At 50.5% G+C, this 24,735-nt stretch overlaps 4 protein-coding genes across 4 annotated transcripts; 3 read left to right on the forward strand and 1 right to left on the reverse strand.

Annotated features, from left to right (window-relative positions):
- Window positions 1-56: 56 nt before the first annotated feature.
- On the reverse strand, window positions 57-499 carry APUU_81086A (uncharacterized protein; the record flags this gene model as incomplete). Its single annotated transcript, XM_041697439.1, has 2 exons — window positions 57-145; window positions 196-499. 2 exons carry the CDS (start codon window positions 497-499, stop codon window positions 57-59), a joined length of 393 nt encoding a protein of 130 aa, XP_041562969.1.
- A 618-nt stretch (window positions 500-1,117) lies between these two features.
- Window positions 1,118-12,838, forward strand: nrps12 (nonribosomal peptide synthetase fmqA; the record flags this gene model as incomplete). Its single annotated transcript, XM_041697440.1, has 3 exons — window positions 1,118-1,570; window positions 1,631-11,113; window positions 11,168-12,838. The coding sequence occupies 3 exons, from the start codon at window positions 1,118-1,120 to the stop codon at window positions 12,836-12,838; spliced, it is 11,607 nt and encodes a 3,868-aa protein (XP_041562970.1).
- A 1,342-nt stretch (window positions 12,839-14,180) lies between these two features.
- On the forward strand, window positions 14,181-15,789 carry APUU_81088S (FAD-dependent oxidoreductase; the record flags this gene model as incomplete). The annotated part of the gene is made up of 5 exons (XM_041697441.1): window positions 14,181-14,334; window positions 14,410-14,999; window positions 15,057-15,400; window positions 15,447-15,676; window positions 15,734-15,789. 5 exons carry the CDS (start codon window positions 14,181-14,183, stop codon window positions 15,787-15,789), a joined length of 1,374 nt encoding a protein of 457 aa, XP_041562971.1.
- A 1,075-nt stretch (window positions 15,790-16,864) lies between these two features.
- APUU_81089S (aspartate/glutamate racemase family protein) lies at window positions 16,865-17,689 on the forward strand (the record flags this gene model as incomplete). The annotated part of the gene is made up of 1 exon (XM_041697442.1): window positions 16,865-17,689. One exon carries the CDS (start codon window positions 16,865-16,867, stop codon window positions 17,687-17,689), a length of 825 nt encoding a protein of 274 aa, XP_041562972.1.
- Window positions 17,690-24,735: the final 7,046 nt, after the last annotated feature.

Raw genomic sequence — 24,735 nt, forward strand, 5'->3', positions numbered from 1 at the left:
TTGACTCCGATTGCGAACAGGCTAGTGATGACGGATGAGCTAGTGGCCTTTCTTTTCTAGGGCTTAACTGGGAGAACTTGCGTGCGAAAGAACTCTGGACAAGCCACATGGACGTGGTTTGGCGAGATTCGGATCACGGTCGAGCCTGAGGGGGTCAGTATATCGCGCTGTAGAGTCAGTCATGGGGAGACGTACCATATTTCTGATGCATTTTGGAGTGCTGGTGGGCGTAGGTGCCGTTTTTAACCACGTCGTAGTAGAACTCATACCAAGATGTCAGACCGGCCAGCCATGGCCCAGGAATTGCACGAAGGGGACTCAGAATAGTATTCTTGATGACCAACACAATAAGGAAGGCCAGCAGCGCCATCAGGAGTAGGCTAAGAAGCGTATGGCGTCGAAGACTGGTCTCCAACGCACTGTATGCCACTTGCACAGCCTGAACAGCAACGGGGTAGGACCCAGAGTCACTGGGGACGACCACAGTCTCCGCAGCCATGGTGGTGTGGTAAAACGGGAATACTGGATAGATCTCAACAGTGCTTTAGTGAGTGAAGGACCTGGAAGTTAGCTACAGTGTGATTCTGTCTTTGAACCCGAGAATAAGTAGAGAGAAATGGCGGGACATCACATGCTGTTAGTGTTCACATTCCTCGACCGGGGTATCATAACCATCCCTCGACTCCTCGCGTGATGCAATCGTACGGAGTCAAGCGGCTTAGCTGATAGTTGTACAGTAGGATCTTCAATGCTTTGCTGCTGGTAGGGCAGGGCATGAGCAGGTGGTCATTGTTACACAGTACAATATCCAAGGGGGCGAGAATGTTCGAGAGGGAAGCATGATGCGAGGAGCACTATGATTGCCAGGCCATTTGCTAGAGCCATGGTAACCCTGCTGCTGGAGGGCCTGGATTCTATAAGGCGTTTGCGCCATATTCTGTCATTGTCAGCAATGTTGGGTAGCGGGCCGTCAGCGGCCCCTTGATCAGCTACAAGTGACAGCGAGAAGCAAGGCAGTGAAGTCGGTATAAATACAAAGTAGATGTGCCTCCCTGGAAGACATTCTATCGTAAGGTGTACCACCTACAAGCTATTCAGCACTCACTGCAAAACCACCATGGCCATCAAAACCGACGAAATGCTCGCATCCCCCGAGGAGCATCCACGGTGCGAGTTCCCATGTCTGGGGGCACTACCGTCGAAACCAGAGTGGCTTTGCCAGAAGCTGGATGTCTCGATGGGCAGGCTACTGACGGAGGCGTGCGCGCAGTATGATACCACGCTCGACTTCGTCCTGGGAACCATCTGGGCAATTATCCTCCAGCGATTCACATTTGATGAGCGTGTAGGATTCTCAATCCTTCATCGAAGGAAGTCGGACGCGGCAGCAAAGACGCAGTTGAAGGAACCAGCTCAGCTCGCATACAGTTGGAGGACCTTCATAAACCGGGAAAGACCAATAGGGGAATTGATGAAGGTTTCAGGGTGGAAGCAGTTGGCGTATGATCCAGATATCGATTCGTTCAACACCTCAATTGTGATCGATGAGGACCCCAATATAATTCGACAGGTATGATGGATGAGTGCCGATTGCTGCAAATGCCTGCTAAACATATACCGATGGCTGTAGGCGTCCCAGATCAGTATGGTAGTACAATGCTGGCCGACTGCCCCAGTTGTATCTTTGGCCTTTTCCACCGCCCACCTTAATCCTACCTTCGCTGTGGTGGTGGCCAGCTCCATTCAGCAGTGCACCATGCGACTGTTGAGTGTCCATGATCTCCACGCTGGTGATATAGACCTCTTCTGTCCGATACAACGGGGCACTGTAACGCGGTGGCAAGGGGTCCCGTCAGCTCCCAAGCAGTTCAACTTCATGTTCGAGGTCTTGGATCACCAGGCCAAGCACCGCCCCTCTGACGTTGCAGTGGATGCATGGGATGGACGGTGGACGTACCAGGAGCTAGACGATGCCTCATCTCGCTTGGCAGGTCGACTGGCAGCGCAGGGGGCTGGGCCGGGGGTGTTCGTGCCTGTATGCTTTGACAAGACATGCTGGGCTGTCGTGGCAATGCTGGCCATCAATAAAACGGGGGCAGCGTTTGTCCCCATTGACCCTTCATACCCAGCGGAGAGACGGCGGATAATCCTTCAGAGGGTCGCGGCCTCAGTGATCCTGACCTCAGAAGACAACGCTATACTCTTCCCCAGTTCTCCCAAGATGTCTGTTCTAATTGTATCTGCCACCACTGTCGCGGCCTCCGCTGCCTCGCCGTATTGCACCAACGTCCAAGGCGAGGCACCGGCGTACGTGCTTTTCACGTCAGGAAGTACGGGGGAGCCGAAAGGGTGCGAAATATCCCATTCGGCATTTGCAAGCCTGGTTGATCAGACGGGTGCTTTGCATATTGGGCCCGAATCACGCACTCTACAGTTTGCGTCCTACTCATTCGGAATGTCGGTGATTGAGACCTTCTGCACCCTGGTCGCTGGCGGGACTGTCTGTATTCCGTCAGCCGAGCAACGCCTAAACAACCTCGAAACAGCCATAAGAGACATGAGGGTCAATTGGGCCATTCTGACACCAACAGTGCTGGCTTCACTCAAACCCGAGGGCCTCCCACAGCTCCGGTTTGTGCTCGTAGCAGGAGAGGTTTCGACCCAGTCCGAGGTGGATAAATGGACCGCGGCTGTGGATGTGCGCAGTGCATACGGCCTCACTGAGTGGACAGGAATCTTTTCCGTGTCCGATAGAATTACTGGTGACGGCGGAGCGCAGCCAACGATAGGAAGGCCAGTCAATGCGCATGCGTGGCTCGTGGACCCAGACAATCCCTCTCAGCTGGTCCCCATTGGGGCGCCTGGAGAGCTGGTGATCAAGGGCCCCGGACTTGCAGCAGGATATCTGCATGATTCCGTCAAAACAGCAGCGTCCTTTCAGCCGGAGCTTCCGTGGCTTGCTGAGTGGCGGTCGGTTCCCGGCCAGCTGTACCGGACTGGCGATATCATGCGGTACCGTGAGGATGGCTCCCTCGTGTACCTGCACCGCAAGGACAACCAGATCAAGATTCGGGGCCGGCGGGTGGAGTTGGGCGAGATCGAGCTGCAGCTCACGCAGGCCCTGGAAGCAGTGAAACGCGTGTTGGTTGTGCCATGCAAACCGAAAGGCAGCCATGACCTGACCGTGTTGGCTGCCCTCATGGTTCTTCCTCAGCCCGGGGCCGCCCACAGACTGCACACTGGAAAGTACTGCGAGGAGGTACCGTTTGTGCTGCTCTCTAGCAAGGAGCTGGACGAGTTCCGTTGTGCGCGTGAGCGGCTTCGACAACGATTACCGGAATACATGATTCCTCAGTATTTCCTCTCGGCCACAGGACTACCAACCACAGTCTCTGGGAAGACCGATCGCCGCCGAGTTGGTGCCGTGCTGAACGGACTCACCGTGAAGGAGCTGATGTACCTGGCTGGTATTCAAGTAGAAAGCCAGCTCCCTGCCACCGAAAACGAGCGATTGGTCGACGAAATGGCCTGTGAGATTTTAGAGCTTCCCTCGGTCAGCATGCAGGACAGCTTCTTCAACCTCGCAGGAGACTCGGTGGCCGCAATGAAGATGGCCAGTCTTGCTCGAAAACACCAACTACAACTCACTGTGAGAGACATCTTCGAGGCTCCCACTCTACGGGATCTGGCGACTCGCGTCACCGGGATAAGACAGGCGACGCACACAGGGGCGCCATTTACACTCTTGCAAAACCCATCGCAGATTGTCGACGAGATTGTCGAGCAAGCCAACGTTGAGCGTATCGAGATCAGTGACGCATATCCATGCTCCCCGCTGCAGGAAGGGCTTTGCGCACTGTCAATAAGGGACCCAAAGTCTTACAAAGCCCGTGTGATTTGCCATCTGCGACCTGGAACTGACCTGCAGGCGTTCAGAGCGGCGTGGGAACGTACGTACGAGATGAATGAGATTCTCCGCACACGCTTTGTTGCTTCCTCCACCCAGGGCACAATCCAGGCCGTCATTCACAGGCCATTCGAATGGGACGAGGCAAGCAATCTTACCCACTATCTAAACTACATTGAGAAGACGCCCATGGGCTTGGGACAGCAGCTTGTACATGCGTGTCTATTGACCAACCAACCCGCATTGGATCACCCGGGCATATTCGTTCTGGCCCTGCATCACGGCATATGTGACAGATGGTCTATACGGCAGCTCCTGGAGCAGATAGACCGCCAGGTACGGGCATTTGCACAGCCTCTTGCGCTGGACCGAATTGAGTTCCGGCCCTTCATTGAACACATCACAAGGGCGATGCCGACCTCTTACGAATACTGGAAGAAGCAGTTCCACAACATCGAGGCCGTGACCTTCCCAGAACTACCGGGTCCAGACTATAGCCCGGTGGCGGACAAGCTCATGCGATATGATATCTATCTGCCGCCCCGTAACGAGAAGAAAATCACAATCGCCAGCTACATCCGACTTGCCTGGTCGATCGTGATTGCCGACAATACGAGTTTGGGCGATGTGGTCTTTGGGGCTACTGTCAACGGCCGCGCAGCGCAGGTCAGCGGAATAGAGACGATAACGGGGCCAACCATTGCCACGGTTCCCATCCGGATCAAGCTTGACCAGGACCAGACTGTGATCCATAGCCTTCGCAGTATTCAGCAGCAGTCCGTCGATATGCTTCCGTGGGAGCAGGCCGGATTGCAAAATATCCGAAAGTTGAGCTCAGAGGCAGAGCGGGCCTGCTCATTCCAAAGTCTTTTCACTATCCAACCCTACTGGGGCATCCCTCCCAAGGTCTTTGATTCTTGTGACGAAGGTGCCGCAGCCGAGGGAGGGTTTGCGTCGTACTCCTTGAACATCGAGTGCTATCTCAGCCACGATGAGCGGCGAATGCAAGCCAGGGTTGCTTTTGATCCGCTGGTGGTGGCCCAAGGCCGGGTTCGCCGTCTCCTCGACCATCTCCAGATTATCCTTAAGGAAATCACCGCGCAGCCGGAGAGAAAGCTGTCATCGATAAGCCATCTCAGCTCGTCAGATATGTCGCAGATGTGGGAGTGGAACAAGCACGTCCCTCAACCCCCCAACCATCTGCCGCATCATATTATCCAGACACACGCGCATAATACACCGAAAAGCCCCGCAGTGGCCGCGTTTGATGGAGACTTGACATTTGGGGAGTTGGAGGGGTATTGCTGCCAGCTAGCTGGCGAGCTGATACGGCAGGGAGCCGGCCCTGGTGTGCTGCTGCCCATGCTATTTGAGAAAAGTGTCTGGGCCGTCGTTACGATGTTGGCCGTGCTCAGGATAGGCTCTGCTATTGTGCCCCTGGATCCGTCGTACCCGATCGAGCGGATGGGCATAATCTGCAAGGACGTGGAGGCCCGCTTCGTCATTTGCTCGAGTCAAATGCGCCGAGTCGTTGAGCAAATCGGACTGGACGCGGTTGTTGTTGATGGGACTCGGGATTTCTTTGCCAAATCAGCGAGGAAGGATGTACTGCCCCCCGTGAGTCTGCATAGTGACAGCCCATGCTATATGATATATACGTCAGGATCCACGGGTATGCCCAAAGGGCTGTTGGTCAACCACGGCGCCATTTGTTCCTCGATGCTGGGATACATGCCAGAGCTCCAGGTAGATAGCACGTCCAGGATTCTGCAATTCTCATCGTTTGCATTTGACGCTTGCTTCGCGGAGATTTTCACCGCGCTTCTGGCTGGCGCATGCATTTGCATTCCCTCTGCCACCCAACGGACAAACGATATCCATGGTGCGATGCGAGACCTGCAAGTTTCACATGTGATATTAACCCCTTCCTCCGCCCGAGTGCTGCAGGCGGAACAGGTGCCCTCGCTAAAGGTTGTCGTACTGGTAGGTGAAGCAATATCTGCCTCCGACGTGGCATACTGGGCCCCTCGTGTGCGTCTCCTCAACGCATACGGGCCAGCGGAATGTGCTCCAGCCTCGTCAGTACAATGCATTGATGGAAGCGCCACGGTTCACCTGCGGGATATTGGCCATCCCAGGAGCTGTCTTGCATGGATCTGCGACCCGCGAGATTTTGAAGTTCTAAAGCCTGTCGGAGCAGTCGGCGAACTGTTGATAGAGGGCCCAAATGTAGGACTGGGCTACTTCAAGGACGCTGAAAAGACAGATGCCGCCTTTGTGAAGCCGCAGTGGCTGCAGGCTCTGCGTGGAAAGACCGGCGTGCGAGCCTATCGCACCGGCGACCTGGCCTGCTACACCGAAGACGGCCGGCTTCGTTACATGGGGAGAATAGACCATCAGGTGAAGCTTCGCGGCCAGCGGCTTGACCCTTCGCACGTCGAGCATCACCTCCTGCAGTGCTTCCCTGGCGCCACACAGGTTGCGTCGGTAGTTGCGGTCCCTAGGAATGCGGCCGGCCGGCCGACACTGGCGGCGTTTATCGTCGCAGACAAGGAGGCACACGCGGAGTTCTGGAGAGCACCAACGCAGGAGTTTCTGGAGCGTGCGGCGAATGCGCGCACCCGACTGCACCGTGTACTGCCGGGGTACATGGTACCAACACTCTTCATCCCCGTATCGTCATTGCCCTGTTCAGCTGCAGGGAAGCTGGATCGGCGTGCGTTGGAAAGCCAAATCGGGAATAAAACCTGGACGGAGCTGAGCCAGTTTGATGGCAACGAACAGAGCTCCATCGGCCGGGCTCCCTCGGAGACAGAGCGATGTCTCCAGGCGATCTGGGCCCGGGTGCTGGGCCTCTCTGAGCAGGCCGTGGGCCTTCGCAAGAGCTTTCTCGCGCTCGGGGGCGACTCAATAACGGCGATGCTTGTGGTGGCGCAGGCGCGAGGAGGGCGAGTAGGGCTGAACGTGACCGTCGACGACATCTTTCGGTTCCGCACGATTGAGCAGATCACAGCACAGGCTGCAGCAAAAGCGGAGACCCTGCAGCAGGCAGTCTCGGACGATGCGGTAGATGTGCCATTCAAACTTGTCCCCATCCAACGGCTCTTTTTCCGTGCGCAGCAGCAACAGGCCCGGCACCGCTTCAACCACAATTTGCTGCTGCATTTCACCAAGCGCATTGCGTACGATCAGCTACAGGCCGCAATCAGGAGCGTCGTCGAGGCCCATCCTATGCTTCGAGCCCGCTTCGTGCCCGTGGCATCCGGCCTGGACTGGAAGCAACAGGTTCCAAGCAAGGTCGACGGGTCCTTTCGATGCGAACACCATGTCGGTGCCAGCGTGGCGAGCATCCTATCCGACAGTCAAAACAGCCTCAGTATCACCGAGGGCCCTGTATTTTCGGCAGACCTCATTGACACCCAAGGGAGACAATCTGTTCTTCTCGTCGCACATCATCTGGTCGTGGACCTTGTCTCGTGGACAGTGATTCTACATGACCTGGATGAACTGCTGCGCGGGGGTGCCACTGCGGTACAAAGCTCGACCTCGTTTCAGGCCTGGTCTGCTTTGGTGGACAAGTATGTTCATGGCCATATCCGAGAGGCCAAGGTGCCAGACCTTCGGCCTTGGGATGGGATGGCGCACTTCTGGGGGGTGTCAACTGAGCAAATGACCCATGGCAACTGCGAGGACACGACGGTGCAGATAGAGCAGGCAACAACAGAGCTGCTGTTGGGAGATGCCAACAAGACGTTTGGGACGAAGCCCGTAGAGCTGCTCCATGCTGCCCTGCTGTATGGCTTCGTTCAGGCGTTTCCTCAGCGTCCTGCTCCCACCACATACTCCGAAGCTCATGGCCGGGAGCCATGCGACGCAGCCACTGACCTGACACGCACCGTTGGCTGGTTTACTACGCTGGCTCCAATCCTACTCCAGCTTGATAGTCAGTCCGATCTTGCGGATGTAGTTGGCCATGTCAAGGACGCTCGACGTCGACTGACCCGCAACGGTCTCGATGCCTTCGCCAATGCGCAGCAGGCAGGGATTATGGAGATTGTATTCAACTATGGAGGACGCTACGCTCAACAGATCCAGAGAAAGGGAGCCTTGTTCGAGATAGAGTCCTTCCAGACGCTGGGCATCTTCGACGCAGCAGGTGACGTGCGACGATGGTCAATGGTCGATGTCAATACCTTCGTTCAGGACGGCAAACTCACCTTTATTTTCACCCACCCTCGAGGGCCCAGTCAGACCCGCATCGTCTCTGCATGGGGTGCGCAGCTGCTGAATACGCTGAATCGCCTGAGCACGGAATTCTGCTCCGCTGCGCGAATCTACACCCCGACAGACTTTCCCTTGCTCAAGGTGGATAACGCGCAGTTGCAGAGGCTTCTATCCTCCCTGACGTGGATCAACCCAGCTTCGGATATCGAAAGCATCTACCCCTGTGCCCCAATGCAACGTGGAATCCTCCTGAGCCAGGAGAAGGACCGGTCTCTGTATCATGTCACCATGGTGTGGGGGATCCAAACTGCGGGAGCTCCGCCGCCGTCTATACCAAAGGTGAAGGCTGCCCTCACCCTGGTCATTGCGTGCCATACAAGCCTACGCACCGCCTTTGTGAGGTCTGTTTCAGAGCGTGCGCTGTACGACCAGGTTGTTACGCAGGACGTATGCTCGCAGATCGAGGTGGCGCACAGCCCAGACAAGGGGATCGAGGGCCTCCTGGCGCGACAAAGCTCTCCTCTGACACCGGAGTGCCCAAGCCGGTTTACCATATACGTGGACCAAGACCACAGAGTGTATATTCGCTTGGATATCACGCACGCCCTAGTGGATGCCACTTCGTACAACGTGATCCAGCGCGACTTTTGCCTGGCGTACGACGGGCGACTCGACACCTTGCAGGCCCCGCCATACGCCAACTTTGTAGCCTACTTGCAGTCGCGAGACACAGAGGAGGACCGGATGTTCTGGGAAGAAGAGCTACGAGACGCCCAGCCTTGTCTGTTTCCTTCCCTCACCGATCACCAGCCCGGGGACCCGGACGACAGCCTCTCGTGTACCATTGAGCTACGAGCTAGCGACAAGATCTATGCCTATTGCCGATCCCGGGATGTGACCCCGGCCAATGTGTTTTCTCTCGCATGGTCGTTGCTTCTTCGAGCTTATGTGGGATCCGATGAGGTATGCTTTGGCCTGCTTGCGTCTGGCCGTGAGCTGCCCTTTGACGGAGCCCCAGACGTTGTTGGGCCTCTCATCAACATGATCACTGTTCGAACGAGCCTCGGCCACGATTCGTCTATCGGCGAATGCCTGCATCAGGTCCATGCCAGCTACCTTCGCCGTCTGCAGCACCAGACGTACCCGCTAGCGGACATATCCCACCAGAAGAGAGACGCGATCCTGTTCAACACAGCGTTGTCGGTACAGCGCGTCATGGCCTCTGCTGAACCATCGACCTCGACTTGCTTGAAGCTTGTTCATCGTCGGGACCCGGTCGAGTACGCGATCGCACTCAATATTGACATGGAGCCGAGCCGTATCACCGTGCATCTGCGCCACTGGATGTCCTCGCTGTCAACTGAGCAGGCCTCGCTGATAGCGTCGTCGTTTGACGAAGCAGTCAACCAAATCATCACACACGATCGCCTGAGCCCGGCTCAGCTCGATTTACTGTCGCTGGCGGACAAGCGCCTCTTGCATAAATGGAACCGTACATTACCAGCCTTTGACGAAGCTCCTATCCATACTACAATCCAGCAACGCGTGTCGGCAACGCCCGATGCTCCGGCCGTGTGCTGGACCAAGGGTTCATTCACCTACCGCGAGATGGGCTTGTTATCGGATCGTCTGGCCACCCACCTCCGGCGGCAGGGCGTTGCACCTAGGGCGCTGGTTCCACTGTGCTTTGACAAGAGCCCCTGGACTGTAATTGCTCTGGTGGCGGTTATCAAGTGCGGTGCAGCATTTGCGCTTTGTGACGTGACCCATCCAGACTCGCGACTGCGTTCGATCTGCAAGGACCTCCAGAGCGCCATTATCCTTTGCTCTCCGGACCAGAAGGACCGCTGCAAGAGCATCGCAGACAAAGTGGTTGTAGTGGGCGAGCAGAGCAATGGCTGGCAGGATGAGGCCCCAACCGCACCACTGGTCATCGCTGGCACAAGAAGACCGCTGTTTGTCGTGTACACCTCCGGATCAACTGGGAAGCCCAAGGGGGTCATCATTGAACATCGGTCCTTTTGTGCTCTGGTGCACCATCAGATCTCGGTTTGGGCTGTGAGCCCGTCTGCACGCGTAATGCAGTTTGCATCTTATGCCTTTGATGCCAGCGTGTTCGAGATCCTATTCCCATTGATGTGTGGCGCATGCACATGCATTCCGTCCGAGACGGAGAGACGCGACTATCTCGAGGCTACCATGCAGCGGTTGCAGGTAACCCACGCCTTTCTGACTCCGTCTGTAGCACGCCAGTTGTCGCCACTCGCAATGCCTGAGCTGCAGGTTCTCGTCTGCGGCGGCGAGCCTCTCACCCACCATGATCTCAACCAGTGGGTCGACAAGGTTCGGTTCGTGGAGGCCTATGGCCCTGCAGAGTGCACGGTCTTCAGTTCCGACCAGACCTCTCTGACTCGCTCCTCTCGCCCGAACGACATCGGGCATCCTGTTGCTTGCGTGGTCTGGTTGGTCGACCCGAGTGATACTGAGCGTCTCGTGCCCGTCGGGTGCCTGGGAGAGATACTAATTGAAGGGCCTATCGTGGGAGGAGGGTACATCAACAATCCGCAAGCTAGTGAGGTCGGGTTTATAAAACCGCCTACTTGGCTTCTTGCAATGCGACCAGCCCTCGACCCGCCAGCCAGGCTGTACAGAACGGGGGATCTTGCGAGATTCCACCCTGATGGTCGGCTGGAGATCAACGGCCGCAAGGACTCGCAGATCAAAATCCGCGGCCAACGGATCGAATTGGGCGAAGTTGAATTCCACGTCAAGTCGTGCTTTAGCTCGGCCGTGGGCGTTACGGTCGATGTGGCATCTGCCGGTCCTGGCCAGACAGCAGCACTCTTTGCCTTCATCTACCGTGGAAGTGCGGTATCGTCTCTACTGCTAGCTAGCAACGTCCTACAAGAGGCAAACGAGGACTTTCTGGCGCAGGCGGCCGCAGCTTCTGCCACGCTGTTCGAACGACTGCCGGCGTATATGGTGCCCTCTTATTTTCTCCCACTGGCCAATCTACCGCTGAATGCATCTGGAAAGGCCGACCGCAGGTTCCTGAAGTCGCTTCTGCACGATATGACCAGCGAGGAATTGAACAAATACCGGCCCCTGAGCAAACGCCAGCAGCGCTTGCCCGCATCGCCGGAGGAGCAGCGACTGCACGCCATTTGGTCTGCTACCCTGGGCCTAGACGCTAAGCTCATCGGCGCGGACGACAACTTCTTCCAGGTTGGCGGAGACTCTGTGAGTGCCATGAAGGTTGCCGCCGTGGCCAGGCAACAAGGGCTGGGCATCTCGGTGGCCGACATCTTCGCCCATCCCAAGCTGTCTGCCCTGGCTGCCACGGCGGAGAGCACAGCCCCTGCTCAAGTGTTTGATCCTACACCGTTCTCTCTCTGCCCTCCAAGCGCCAAGGTCCTTCTACCCATGTTGTTGAGAGCCCGGAACATGCTCCATCCCAAGACTACAATCACCGATATCTTGCCCGTCTCGGACGGTCAGGCCTTCTTCCTAACGCGCGTGGCCCTGCACCATTTTACCTTTGCTATCGAAGGACCGTTACACGCTGACCGAGTTCGCCGCGCGTGTGAGACGGTGTATCAAGCCTTTGCTATTCTGCGCACGCTTTTCATCCAATGGCACGGTCAAATCCTGCAACTTGTCCTTGACGATATAGACGTTCCCTTCCACCATCTTCTGACAGATTCCGATCCTGCAGAAGCGGGGCGTGAGCTACGGGAGCTAGATCGAAAAGTTGCCTCTGTGCTGGATGAACAGCCGCCCTGCGCCTTTATACTGATCTCTGCTCGTAGTGGTGCACAACATTCGCTTATATTCCGCTTGTCCCATGCCCAGTGGGATGGCTTGTCTCTTTCAGAGCTGTTTAGTGCCTTTGGCAAGGCCTACCACCGACAAGCAATACCGCCGACCACGCCGCTCACCACAGTTGTCTATCATCGCCTTGTGCGCGACAAGACCAGGACCCTCTCGTTCTGGAGGAACTACCTTGGCGGCTCAACGATGAGTTCACTTATCGCCCCAGCACCTGCAGAGGCAGATCTCCGCCCAGGAACGACCATTTGGGAAAACACAAATCTCCAGCCCGCGCCTGAGGCGCCATCGGGCATTACAATGGCAAGCGTCATCAAGGCTGCGTGGGCCTTGGTAATCGCGCAGGAAAAGGGGTCCCGAGACATTGTCTTTGGGCAGACGCTCAACGGGCGGAGCTCTGCGCTGCCAGACATCGAGCGTGTCTACGGTTGTTGCCTCAATTTTATCCCCGTCCGTATCCGGCTCCAGGAGGAATCGACCATCTACGATCTTCTTCGCCACACGCAAGCCCAGTACCAGGCGACCGTCGCCCACGATGATATCGGCGTAAAGACTATTATTGCCGAGGCCACCGACTGGCCTACTGACACGTATCTCAATTCAATTGTGCAGCATCAGAATATCCCCCTTCACCATGTGATGCCTCTTGAGGGCCTTGAAACCCACTTCACGCTCAACGGCTACTTCAGGCCGGGGAGGGAGGTCATCATCTTCACCGAGCCATATGGGCATATTCTTAGCGTCCAGTTCTGCGCAAATCCGAACATGATCGACTTTTCCTACGCGCAAAAGTTGCATCGGAAGCTTGTGGACCTGATTGTGCACCTGTGCCGGTGCCCAGACGACCTAGTTTCCACTTTGCTGGTGCAGGGAAGATGATATGTTCTTTAGTACAGGGCCCGTGCCAATCTTCTCTGTATCTTTTCAAGTTGACCGAATACCCGAAGGCTGGGCGAGGCAGAGATATGTATATCTTCGCCAGGAGCTATTATCTAGAACCCTGGCATTCCTTTAACTTTCCTATATCCTGGAGGAGAGCCCCGGGAAGCCCTATAGGGGGCCCCGAGACCACCCCCTCCCTTCTTTCCAGGCTTTGTATTTAGGCGTTTAGGGTAGCCCCGGCATAGCGGGCCAGTAGAGTCAGACGGCTGAAGAGGTATGAATGCTACTACTACTACTCCTATGCTATCTAGTATTATACGGTGATGCCTGTAAGTAATATTCGCGAACGCCTGCTTCAGTCGATGTTTGCAACTCTCTAGATATTATCAAGAATTTTTACCCGGTTATATTCCGGGGACCCTAAGGGAATAACGCTAGATGGAGGCAGAGGTAGAATAGCTCCAGACAACATATATATATCCTATCGATAAATGCACATCTTACGAATTTGGCCGGGTAAACTATTGAATTCCCCTAAGTCACGTTGCAACCCTAAGTCCCTGTCATTCAATGGCTAATACGACCCGCACAACATGGCGCATCGCACAGACATGTGGAACGACGATGCCCAGTTCCCGATGCCCAAGGTATTAAGTAGTGCCATGGCCTACAATAAAACCGGGGCGCAAAGACCCCAGAAACAATAGCGGACATTCCTGACGGCGGCTGCATTCCGTATGCCAAACATTTATTGCACCGAAGAAGGCGGAACTTCCCATAGCCTGTACAGGAAGAGATGCCATCCCGGGCGGTACAGACTGTATCCGGACGGCAAGGGGTGGTTTGTTTTGTGGCTGACTCCTTGCGGTCCTAGTATTGTACTCGTCTGCTCTTCCTAACCAAGTAGCTCAATCTCCTGGCGCTTGCATGGCTCATTGGCTGTGCCCAAGATGCGCATATTTGGTGCAAGACACAGGGTAGCAAGGCATGAAGTGGAAATTACCTGATTTCGTTCTGCCTGCTAGAAGTGACCTTACGGGGTAGCATTGCATGCCATGTTCAACCACGCAGCTTGGTGCGTTGTGACTGGTAGTAGAACGTCAGTCCTCACTGGGACTATCAACCTTTCATTACCCCCTACATCAAATTAGGGTAACACTGTAATGCGTAGCTACGCAAAGAAAACTACTTTCCACCTCATAAATTGGCCACTCTCCCTTTCTCAACCAGCTTCGACCGTCATGGGGCTCTTATAACCTAAGACATCCGTCGCCGCGTTCACAAGTCATATTGTTCGTCATCCTTCTCAGGGCACGTCGAGCTCCAAATCCATCCAAAAATGACCGTCCCACACGACACCGCTCCTGAGCCCACAGGGACGACTGTGATAATTATCGGCCTTGGTATCGGAGGCCTCACTGCAGCCATCTCCTGCCATCTGAATGGACACCATGTAATCGCTTTTGATAAGCTTGAGAATCTCGAACCATACGGTGAGTTGGAGACCTCAAAACGGTGCGCGGGAGGTTGAAATGAAACCTGTCAACCAGAATACTCATCCTAGCTAGGGGACGGGCTCATCCTCACTCCCAATGGGAGCCAGGTGCTCAAGGACCTTGACGATACTGGCATCGTCGCAAGGTGGGTTGAGACCTGGGCCTATAACTGCAGGGATTGCAAGATCTACGATACAGATGGAGTCCATGTCGGCCAGCACCCAATTCCAGACACAGATAAGGGTCTCTCACTGTTACCGCGCGGGGGGCTGGTCCAGATTCTGTATCAAACTGCGAAACGACTGGGGCTAGATCTCCGCCTTGGAGTGAGAGTCACTGAGTTTTATGAGGATGAGACACAGGCAAGTGTCGTCGTTGGAGGCGAGCGCGTCCAGGGTGATTGTCTCATCTTCGCCGATGGCGCGAACAGCAGAGGTCGTGCAGCTGTCTCCTCCACCAACGTGCAGCCATATTACTCGGGCTTTTCGATATTCCGCGGAAAGGCCGATGGGACAGCACTGCTTCAAGACCCTCGGTGCCATTGGTTGCTGGGCCCGGAGAACAAGGTCGACCAAGCAGCGGGGTTCGCGGGTCCGGAAATGTACGTCCAGCTCGCTACCTGTGGAGGGGGGCGAGCGTCCTTCTGCATGGGGATAACCCAGGTGAGCATGTGCCGGCCATCCTGGATTGGATGTGACTTAGGGCTGACACGTTTGAAGCATGCCCAGCCCGAGGGGAATTTCTGGACCACGCCAGTAGATAAAGAGGAGATGTTGGAGAAGATCAGCTCCTGGAGGTGCACTGACCAGATCCGACCAGTGATTGAAGCAATGTCCAAAGATCAATTCTTGCTGTGCCCGCTCCTCCGCGCCGGCGTGTTAGACTCGTGGGTGTCGCCCACAGGCCGCATCACCGTCATCGGAGACGCCGCGCATCCCTTCTTCCCCACCTCTGCGCAGGGCGCCTCCCAGGCCATCGAAGATGCCGCGACTCTAGCCATCACCCTGAGATTGGCGGGCAAAAACAATATCAAACTGGGACTGCAAGCCATGGAGGCAATGCGGTGCGTGCATTGATTTAGCGAGGATTGTCTGTTGCTGACAATGTAGCAGCAAGCACAGAGCGACCTATATCCAACGCAACGCTTGGAGGGTTAATGACGCATGGTTCAACACCCCACTGGCAGAGCGTGTTGACAAGAAAGCCGCTCCTGCGATTGGGGTTATTGACTGGATTGTGGGGCACTCCTGTACGATGTATGCATCTGACCAGTTTGATCGGGTCCGTCACTCGCTTGCAACAGGCCAGCCATACGTCCCCACCAATATTCCCCCAGAACGTAAGGCCTGCCATTCACGCTTTTTCATCCGCGGCTTGATCGCTAACAATGGGCCAGAATTCAAGGAGGCCACGGAATGGATTACATATAGAAATACTGAAAGGCAAGCATAGGCAATATCTACGAAGGCAACACAGGTCAGGATGCTCGCTGCCTGTTATTTAGCGCTATTATTACTGCTATAACTCTAGTACAGTCCAATGGTATAGTATCTCCCGGACTAAATCCTATTCTATACTTTTTATCTATGCGCCTTATATAAAATATCTAGTATACTACAGGGCCCTGACCTGCTATTCTATCTACCATACCCTAAAATTAAAAAAAAATATTTTTAAATATAACTATGACGTGTACTTTTACATACATTCCTGCGGAAACGTAATGAGCTGCCAGGCAATCTTCGCAACCTCTTCAAGCGCCTTGCCTTAGGAACAACGGGGTTGCTAATCCCATACCGAGTGCTCCTTACGCTCCGATCCCACGTCCCATAAGAATCATGTCTATTGCACGGCCGAAATGTTAACCTCTCCGCCCTTGATCCTCCACACAAGTCGAGGTGAGGAGAGGCATACTGCTAGCACACCAAGGGCAATCCGTAAGACGGGTAATATAATTTTGACGACCATATCTTTATATCAACATTTTATCCTAGACGGAGGGCCTTGGGCACAAAATCGACGCCTCCACAGAAACCCCCGTGCCCAGAAGGTAAGTCGCTGGCACTGTGAAGGATTATGCAAGGAGCATTTATGGACGGGAAATCCTACTCTGGATTAGGAATGCAATCATGAGTCTAGTTACACAACATACTCCGTATAGCTATAGTTAGTTAGCAATAGCAGCTTACCAAGCCAGTATGAAACCTGCTGTCCCCCCCAACAAAAGTGCTACAGGCAAGGTTTGAACATTCCCCACCTGCCCAGTCACGATGAGAACGATCGCAATTGAAACAGGTTCCTCTTAATACAAGCCACCCCCTATATATTGTCCATGCGATCAAATGTCTTAGAGCCCGGCACTTGTTCATGGGCAAGACTTCAGCCTATGCTCTGATTACTGTGCCTCGCGAAACCATCTCCAAGAGGACTACTCGATCTTGCAGAGAATACATTCACGGTTTCCCTGCCAGGTACTACATTTCAACTAGACGAATACCCTCCATTGAGCCGACAACCTTTCCAAAAGATGGGTCCTCTCTGTGCTTTTACAGATGATAAAGTCAAAGTAATGCTGCTCAACCCCATTGGGGGTGCGGAATTCAATGACTTTGTAGTGGAAACAGTGCTGAATAACAAGGACCCGAGCACGCGTGTCACAATCACCTCACTCGCCAACCGCATTGGCGGCACCCAAACCCTAGCATATCCGTCAATCCGGCCTCTGCTTTACAGTGAAATGATACGGGTGTGCTTGCAGGCATGCAGGGAAAATTACGATGTGCTTATCATCAACTGCTTTGGCGATCCGATGGTGGACGAGCTACAGCAAATCGCAGGCGATGATATGGTTGTCCTCGGCGCGAGGCAGGTAGCAATTCAGGCAGCATCGAAGATTAGCTCTAAGTATGCCGTGCTCTTGCCTTATGACATGAAAAGCTCACCGGATCCGTTACATCAACATGTTGTTGCAGACACGCGCACCGCGGTCGCGCATCTAGTTGTCGATATGGTGTTTAACAATGATCTTACGCCCATGGATGTCGAGAGTCTGCGCGAGAGGCTAGCCACACAGGGAAAGCTGGCCATTAAAGAGAATGGCGCAGAGGTTCTTGTCCTGGGCTGCACGGCTATGCTCGGGTGCTGGCAGGGATTAATGCGAGCTGTTGGCGTGCCCGTTATTGATCCGACCGTTGCTGCCCTCAGGGCAGCGGGCAAGGCCGGCCGAGTCAAACGTGAGTTGGTTGGGGGAGCATCGACCAAGAGGTCTGGGACATTTCCGACAGAGAAGGAGCTGAAGATGATTGCTGAGTCCGAACCGTCGTACCCGTTTAGTGGAAGAATTGAAATCTAGTAAACTTAATGTTATTCTCCGACGCGAAACCAAGGGGAGTGGTATGGTTATACCTCCCTACAACCGTGTAGCCTGAACGCCTAGATCTATTCTCTTGGCTTGTCAGCCAAATCTGACCACAACGTGTGGCTTGGAGAAATGGGCATGTGGCATATCCTGGGGGCCAGAATACGCGCCAATCCAAGCAATGGACGTCAAAAGGGAACAAGCAAAGGAAGCTTGACTGAGGGGTTTTGCCAGAATCAGAGCAGCATATCCGTACATGGTCATGTATGCTCGATAAAATTATACGCCCTCCGCGCATCTCGATAGAGCCAATAAGTATCAAAACACCATGATGAACGGCATCAAGAATTAATTAGTAATAGAGAAAATATTCTTATTTATAAAAATATCTTATTAAATAGGGTAGTAATAGATTATAAGATACTTATAAATAATAAAAATAAAATAAATCTAATTTTATTACTTTTTATAAAATAAATAGAATAGAATACACTATCTTACTAAATCTATATATAAATAATAAATAATAAAAGAATTATAAAGATAAAATTTAATCTTTAAGATTTATAAGATATATAGTAAATCTTTTATATATTTATAATAATATTATCTAATATCTTAAAAATACTACTTAGAATAGTCTAATTAATTATATATAATCTAATTATATACTAGGTAGTATAAGGCTATATTTTTTAATTTATAGAAGATATTAGTAGATATTATATCTATAGAGAATATAAGGTCCTTGGCCTTAGGGATATTGCGAGTAGTATGAAAGAGTATAATACACCTAACCCACAAGGGGCGGGCAGTTGCAGTATGACTGCCCGGTGCGGAGCCATTAGGGTTTTGTGAGATTATCCTGTGATTGGCTGAGAGCGCCCATAATAGGAGTATGACTCCATGCTTTTTATGAGTATGACTCCATGCAATTTTGTAGGGCGATCTAGATGAAAATCAGACAGCTGATTAAGGATTAATTAAATTAGAACTAGGCTAAATTTCAGATGTATTCCTCCACCAGAAAGGGTGTGATGGCGGTTAAAACTAAGTTAGGATAACAGATTTAGTTTTAATAGGGGATAATCAACACCTGCAACCGACCATGTAAATGATATATTAAAGCTAACCAGACATAGTCAGCAGGTATTCAGGGACTGTTTTTATATTTAAGAAGATCAGGGAATCCAGTTTCAGTTCATTTTTATTCCATATCCCAAGTTTGTCCTGGTGCCCGGGGACCGGAACCCCCACGCGATATATATATATATCTAGCAGATTCCAACCTGTACTATAGAACATTAATTTTTTCAACTAATTCCCAGTTTACAGATTATTATTTATTGTTATTGTAAATATAGTGTGTATCCTAGAGAGATTACTATATATCTGCGGGCTAAGTATTTCATCAAGCCCCAGGAGTATACGCGGATGACGGAGGCCATCCAGCAGTGGGATAATATCATCCAGGAACCCCACGCTGTCCAGATCCCCCGGATACTGCAGAACCTATTACCCGGGATTAAACTACATACTAATAATATACAGTACTAACAGGACCCCGAGTATTACCAGTATATCACCACCCATATCAAAACCATGCGGAAATACTGGCAGCAGGCCCATAGATAGACCCAGCACCGCCATAGCGGATTTATCAGTAACCAGGAGCGGGAAGAGGGCATGATAGGTTTCCAGTAGTCATTCTGTATAGTAGCATGGCAGCAGGTATTCCTAATCTAGAAGAACTCCTATTTAGTTTATATTTGATCATGCGACCCCAAGCCCGTGGAATCCTCCACCCCCAGCACCGACCAGGAGGCTATGGTCACCGAGATTAAGGCCCAGGCCGCCGCGGATAACGAGGCCGCTGCTAACCAGGTAATCCAGGCCGGGGAGCTGCAGGATGCTAACCTATAGCTGCGGCGGACCCGGTAGGCGCGGTATCTAGCCGAGGTACACCCGCAGGACTTACTAGATATAGTAGCCATACCGGGGGCGGAGGAGACTAACAAGATCTGCCAGGCTATACAGATAATCTAGAATACTATAGAGTAACTTGTCCACCGCAGCCAGCAGACTATACAGCACTACGGGAGTGGGATCCGCATGGCTGTGATTAGTACTATACTAGGACAGACCCCCCACACGCTACTGCAGGCGTATATAGATAAAAAAAGTATCTAGGACTATGTCCGGCTATAGCAGCAGATCTTGATATTTATCGCGCGCACCCAGACCTGGTGGCTATGGCAGGGGAAGGAGCCCCGATATATCATAACCAGCCGGCAGCGGAAGACCTGGCAGTAGTTGTGGCAGGCAGTCATGCAGGTAGTGTATAGGACGGTCAGGTCCTCTATCCCGGATGACGGCCGTGCCAGCCCCGATCCCTAACTATATTCTGTCACAGGCCCGGGGGGGGGCCTCTGCCAAAAAAAGGCTTGGCAGGGGGGGGGGGCCACACCCTAATACAGGCCCCCCCCCTAAAATCTTTAATTTTTGATATTTCTTAATAAAAATTAGTTTACTAGATAGCTAGAGCTCTAAATTCTAATAATATTTAAAAAGATCTTAGGATTTCCTATTTAGGAAGGTAGAATTTGCAGGTAAAGAATTAAGTAAATTTTTTATTGGGGTTAGCCTTGGCATGCTAAGAGCGGGTGGTCTAGACCTAATTAAGGTATACTAATGCCTCAGGCATGAACCCTGAATATCAGGCATGAATATTAAGCCCGCAGGCCCTGATTAAAATATATATTATTATTAAAACTAACCCTTGTTTATTTATACTAGTAATTTCTATAGAGAGTATAACAACCCTAAGTTAAATTAAAATATATATATTTATATATAAAAATTAATTTATAATATTAAAGAAAAAACAAAATTCATTTAATTTAAATATCAAAACTATATATTTTATAAAACTGCTTAGAAAACTGATAGAAAAACCAGGCTGCTTGAGTAATCTCAGTATCTAGTTCCCATTTCTCTTTTAGGAAGCTAGACAGCTGTAAATCAGCAGGTTTTTCTACCTGGGCCCAGGGGTTTATACTAGAATTCTTCAGGATTAGGTTTGTAAACCTACTCACTAGCCAGAATAAAATAATTAAATCTTTATTCTTGCAGTCTGTTCCCTTTTTAATTTCTAGAGGACCCCTGCAGACCCTGGTAGGTAGAAAACACCTAAAACAGCAGGTATCAACCCTAGGTTCTCCTAGATCCTTCCTAAAATCTTGAATTCTTTTTTTCCAAGTAGAAAATTCATCACATAACTCTAGATCATGTTGAAAAACCAACTCTGCAGTATCGCCAAAGATTCCACCTAGATAAATAATTAATATAAAATATAGAATAAAATTAGAATAGGAGTTTACTTACCAATCCATTTTAAAAAATATATTAAACATATAGAATCAGTAAAGAATTCAGTAGCCCTAGCTAGAAATTCAATTTCTGCAGTAGCTTCCTGGTATGACTGCTTGACCGCCTGCTGAACTAGATCCTGCTGAGCTTTCTGCCTCAGGCATGGGTTATATAGCTTCCAGCTCAGGTCACATGACCTAGACATCTCGCCAAAATTTAATGTAATTAGCCGCCGACGGCAGATTTGCTCATTCAGATATTTCCTAAATTCTAGGCGGTTAGTTGAATCACTAGGTCTAGTAACTTATTCAGATGACTTAATTAAGCAAAATAACCACCCTGACCGCCTAGAATCCCGCCCAGTTCTGCCAGATTCCTGCATAAAATCAGTTAAACCATAGGCACTTTCTAGATAAATCACTACATCCACCTCTTTAAAATCAAACCCTGCACCAATTGCAGAGGTAGCTAGAAGAACCCGAGCTTCACCGCCCTGGAAGCGAGCTAGTTCTGCCACCTTTTCTAATTCTGGTAGATCTGCATGGAATTAAGCATTTAAGCTACTGCAGGCCCTAGGTAGGATTGGCCACCTAGGGTTCTAGATAGGATAGAGATCATATTTTTAGACATACAAAAAATAATTACCCTAGCCCTAGTTCTAGTAAATTGACCCTGATTCTCCTGCTCGAATCTAGTAATAAATTGAAATAGAAATCCAGTATATTCATGGATTCCTAGGCCTGGTGGGAGTTCAGTCACGTGGTAGCTTATATTCTGCATAGTCACACTACCCTGAATAGCTGGGATCCTAACCCACAGGCGGGTGGGAATCGGAGTCAGATTCCTTTAGGGTTCAGCTGAGGGCGGGTACTGATTAGCTGGCCCAGAGTCAGATTCCTTTATTTTCAGGAGTCAGGTGCACTGGGCTGTAGTTCCTAGGAAGTACTTAAATTATAATAGCTGGTAGATTAGCTATTTAATTTCAACTTATATTCGTTTCAGAGCCCTCCAGCAATTTAATAGGGTATAGTATAGATTCAAACTTAATTAGGGTAAGAAAACCAGTTTTAATAGGGGATCATTACTACCTGCAACTAATAGTAGAAATAATACATCAACACTAATACTATATAATTAGTAGGAATTCAGGGGCTGTTTTCCTGCTTAAGAAGACTAGGGAATCCAGTTTCAGTCTATTTTTATTCTATATCCTGAGTGTGTAGCAGCGACTGGAGTGTGGAACCACCACATAATATATATATATATCTAGCTAATTCCGACCTGCACTATAGAACATCAAATTTTTAAAAAGATTCTAAGCTTATAGATTATTATTTATTGATATTACCAGCATGGGGTCCATCTTAAGGAGATAATAACCTACCTCCAGACCAAGTATTCTATAAAGCCCTGGGACAGCAAACCCATTACAGAGAGGATTACCTAATAACAGGATATTATCCAACAACCAGAGGCTGTATATATCCCCCGGGAACTAGACTACCTAATCCCTATTATTCCCGTTCATACTAATGGGCTGCAGTGTCAGTGAGGTACTAATCTATATACCATCATTACCACCAGTATCAAAGCCATGCGGAAATACTGGCAGGAGGAATATGGTTAGTCCCAGTATTACTAATCAGAAAGGATCCCAGCAGCGCAGCAGGCCCAGCAGGATAATAAGCTGTAGAGATCATTCCGTACAGTTATATAACAGAAGATATTCCTATCGCGGAAGAACTCCTATTTAGTACATATTCAATCATGCGACCCCGAGCCTGTAGAATCCCCCACCCCCCGCACTGACCGGGAGGCCATAGTTACTAAGATCAAGGCCCAGGCTGCTACAGATAACCGGGCCGCCGCCTACCAGATAATCCAGGCCGAGGAGCTGCAGGATACTAACCCGTAGCTACAGCGGACCCGGTAGACACGGTATCTAGCCGGAGTACACCTACAGGACCTACTAGACGTGGTGGCCATACTAGGAACAGATAAGATAGACAAGATCTACCAGACCACGCGGGTGATCTGGGATACTATAAAGTAGTTGGCCTACTACAGCCAGCAGATGGTATAGCACTATAGGAGCGGGATCCGCATAGCTGTAATCTACATAATACCGGGGCAGACCCCCCACACACTATTACAGACATATATAGATAAGAAAAGTATCCAGGATTATATACAGCTATGGCAGCAGATCCTAGTATTTATTATATACACCTAGACTTCGTGGCCATGGCGGGACCAGCAGCCGAGATATATCATAACCAGCCGGCAGCAGAAGACCTGGCAGCGGCTGTGGCGGGCAGCCATGCAGGTAGTGTATAAGACAGTCAGGTCCCCCACCCCAGATAACAGCCGGGCCAGCCCTGATCCCTAACTATATTCTGTCACAGGCCCGGGGGGGGGCCTCTGCCAAAAAAAGGCTTGGCAGGGGGGGGGGCCATACCCTAATACAGGCCCCCCCCCTAAAATCTTTAATTTTTAATATTTCTTAATAACAATTAGTTTACTAGATAGCTAGAGCTCTAAATTTTAATAATATTTAAAAAGACCCTAGGATTTCCTATTTAGGAAGGTAGAATTTGCAGGTAAAGAATTAGGTAAATTTTTTGTTGGGGTAGGCCTTGGCATGCTAATAACGGGTAGTCTAGACCTAATTAAGATATACTAATGCCTCAGGCATGAATATTAAGCCTGCAGGCTTTGGTTAAAATATATATTATTATTAGAACTAACCCTTGTTTATTTATACTAGTAATTTCTATAGAAAAGGTAACAATCCTAAGTCAATAATAAAATATAATATATTTATTTATTTATCCAAACTGATTCTGATAAAAATATATATCTTTATTAAAACTAACCCCTGTTTATTTATACTAGTAATTTCTAAAGAAAGTATAACAATCCTAAGTTAAATTAAAAAATATATATTGATATATAAAAATTAATTAATAATATTAAAAAAAAATTTAATTTAATTTAAATATCAAAACTATATATCTTATAAAACTGTTTAGAAAACTGATAGAAAAACTAGGCTGCTTGAGTAATCTCAGTATCTAGTTCCTATTTCTCTTTTAGGAAGCTAGATAGCTGTAAATCAGCAGGTTTTTCCACCTGGGCCCAGGGATTTATACTAGAATTCTTCAGGATTAGGTTTGAAAACCTACTAACTAGCCAGAATAAAATAATTAAATCTTTATTCTTGTAGTCTGTTCCCTTTTTCATTTCTAGAGGACCCCTGCAGACCCTGGTAGGTAGAAAACACCTAAAACAGCAGGTATTAATCCTAGGTTCTCCTAGATCCTTCCTAAAATCTTGAATTCTTTTTTTCCAAGTAGAAAATTTATTACATGACTCTAGATCATGTTGAAAAACAAACTCTAACTATATTCTGTCTCAGGACCAGGGGTGGTCCTCTGCAAAAAAAAGTCTTGGCAAGGGGGGTGGTCCTGAGTATGACCCAGGACCACCCTCTAAAATCTTTAATTCTTAATATTTCTAAATAAAAATTATATTACTAGATAGCCAGGGTTCTGAATTTTAATAATATTTTAAAAGATCCTAGGATTTCTAATTTAGGAAGGTAGAATTTGCAGGTAAAGGGTTACTTAGGGTTTTAGGGTTTAGGGTTAGGGTTAGGGTTAGGGTTAGGG

Source organism: Aspergillus puulaauensis, chromosome 8 (assembly GCF_016861865.1).
Source record: "Aspergillus puulaauensis MK2 DNA, chromosome 8, nearly complete sequence".
Classification (NCBI taxonomy): Eukaryota; Fungi; Ascomycota; class Eurotiomycetes; order Eurotiales; family Aspergillaceae; genus Aspergillus; species Aspergillus puulaauensis.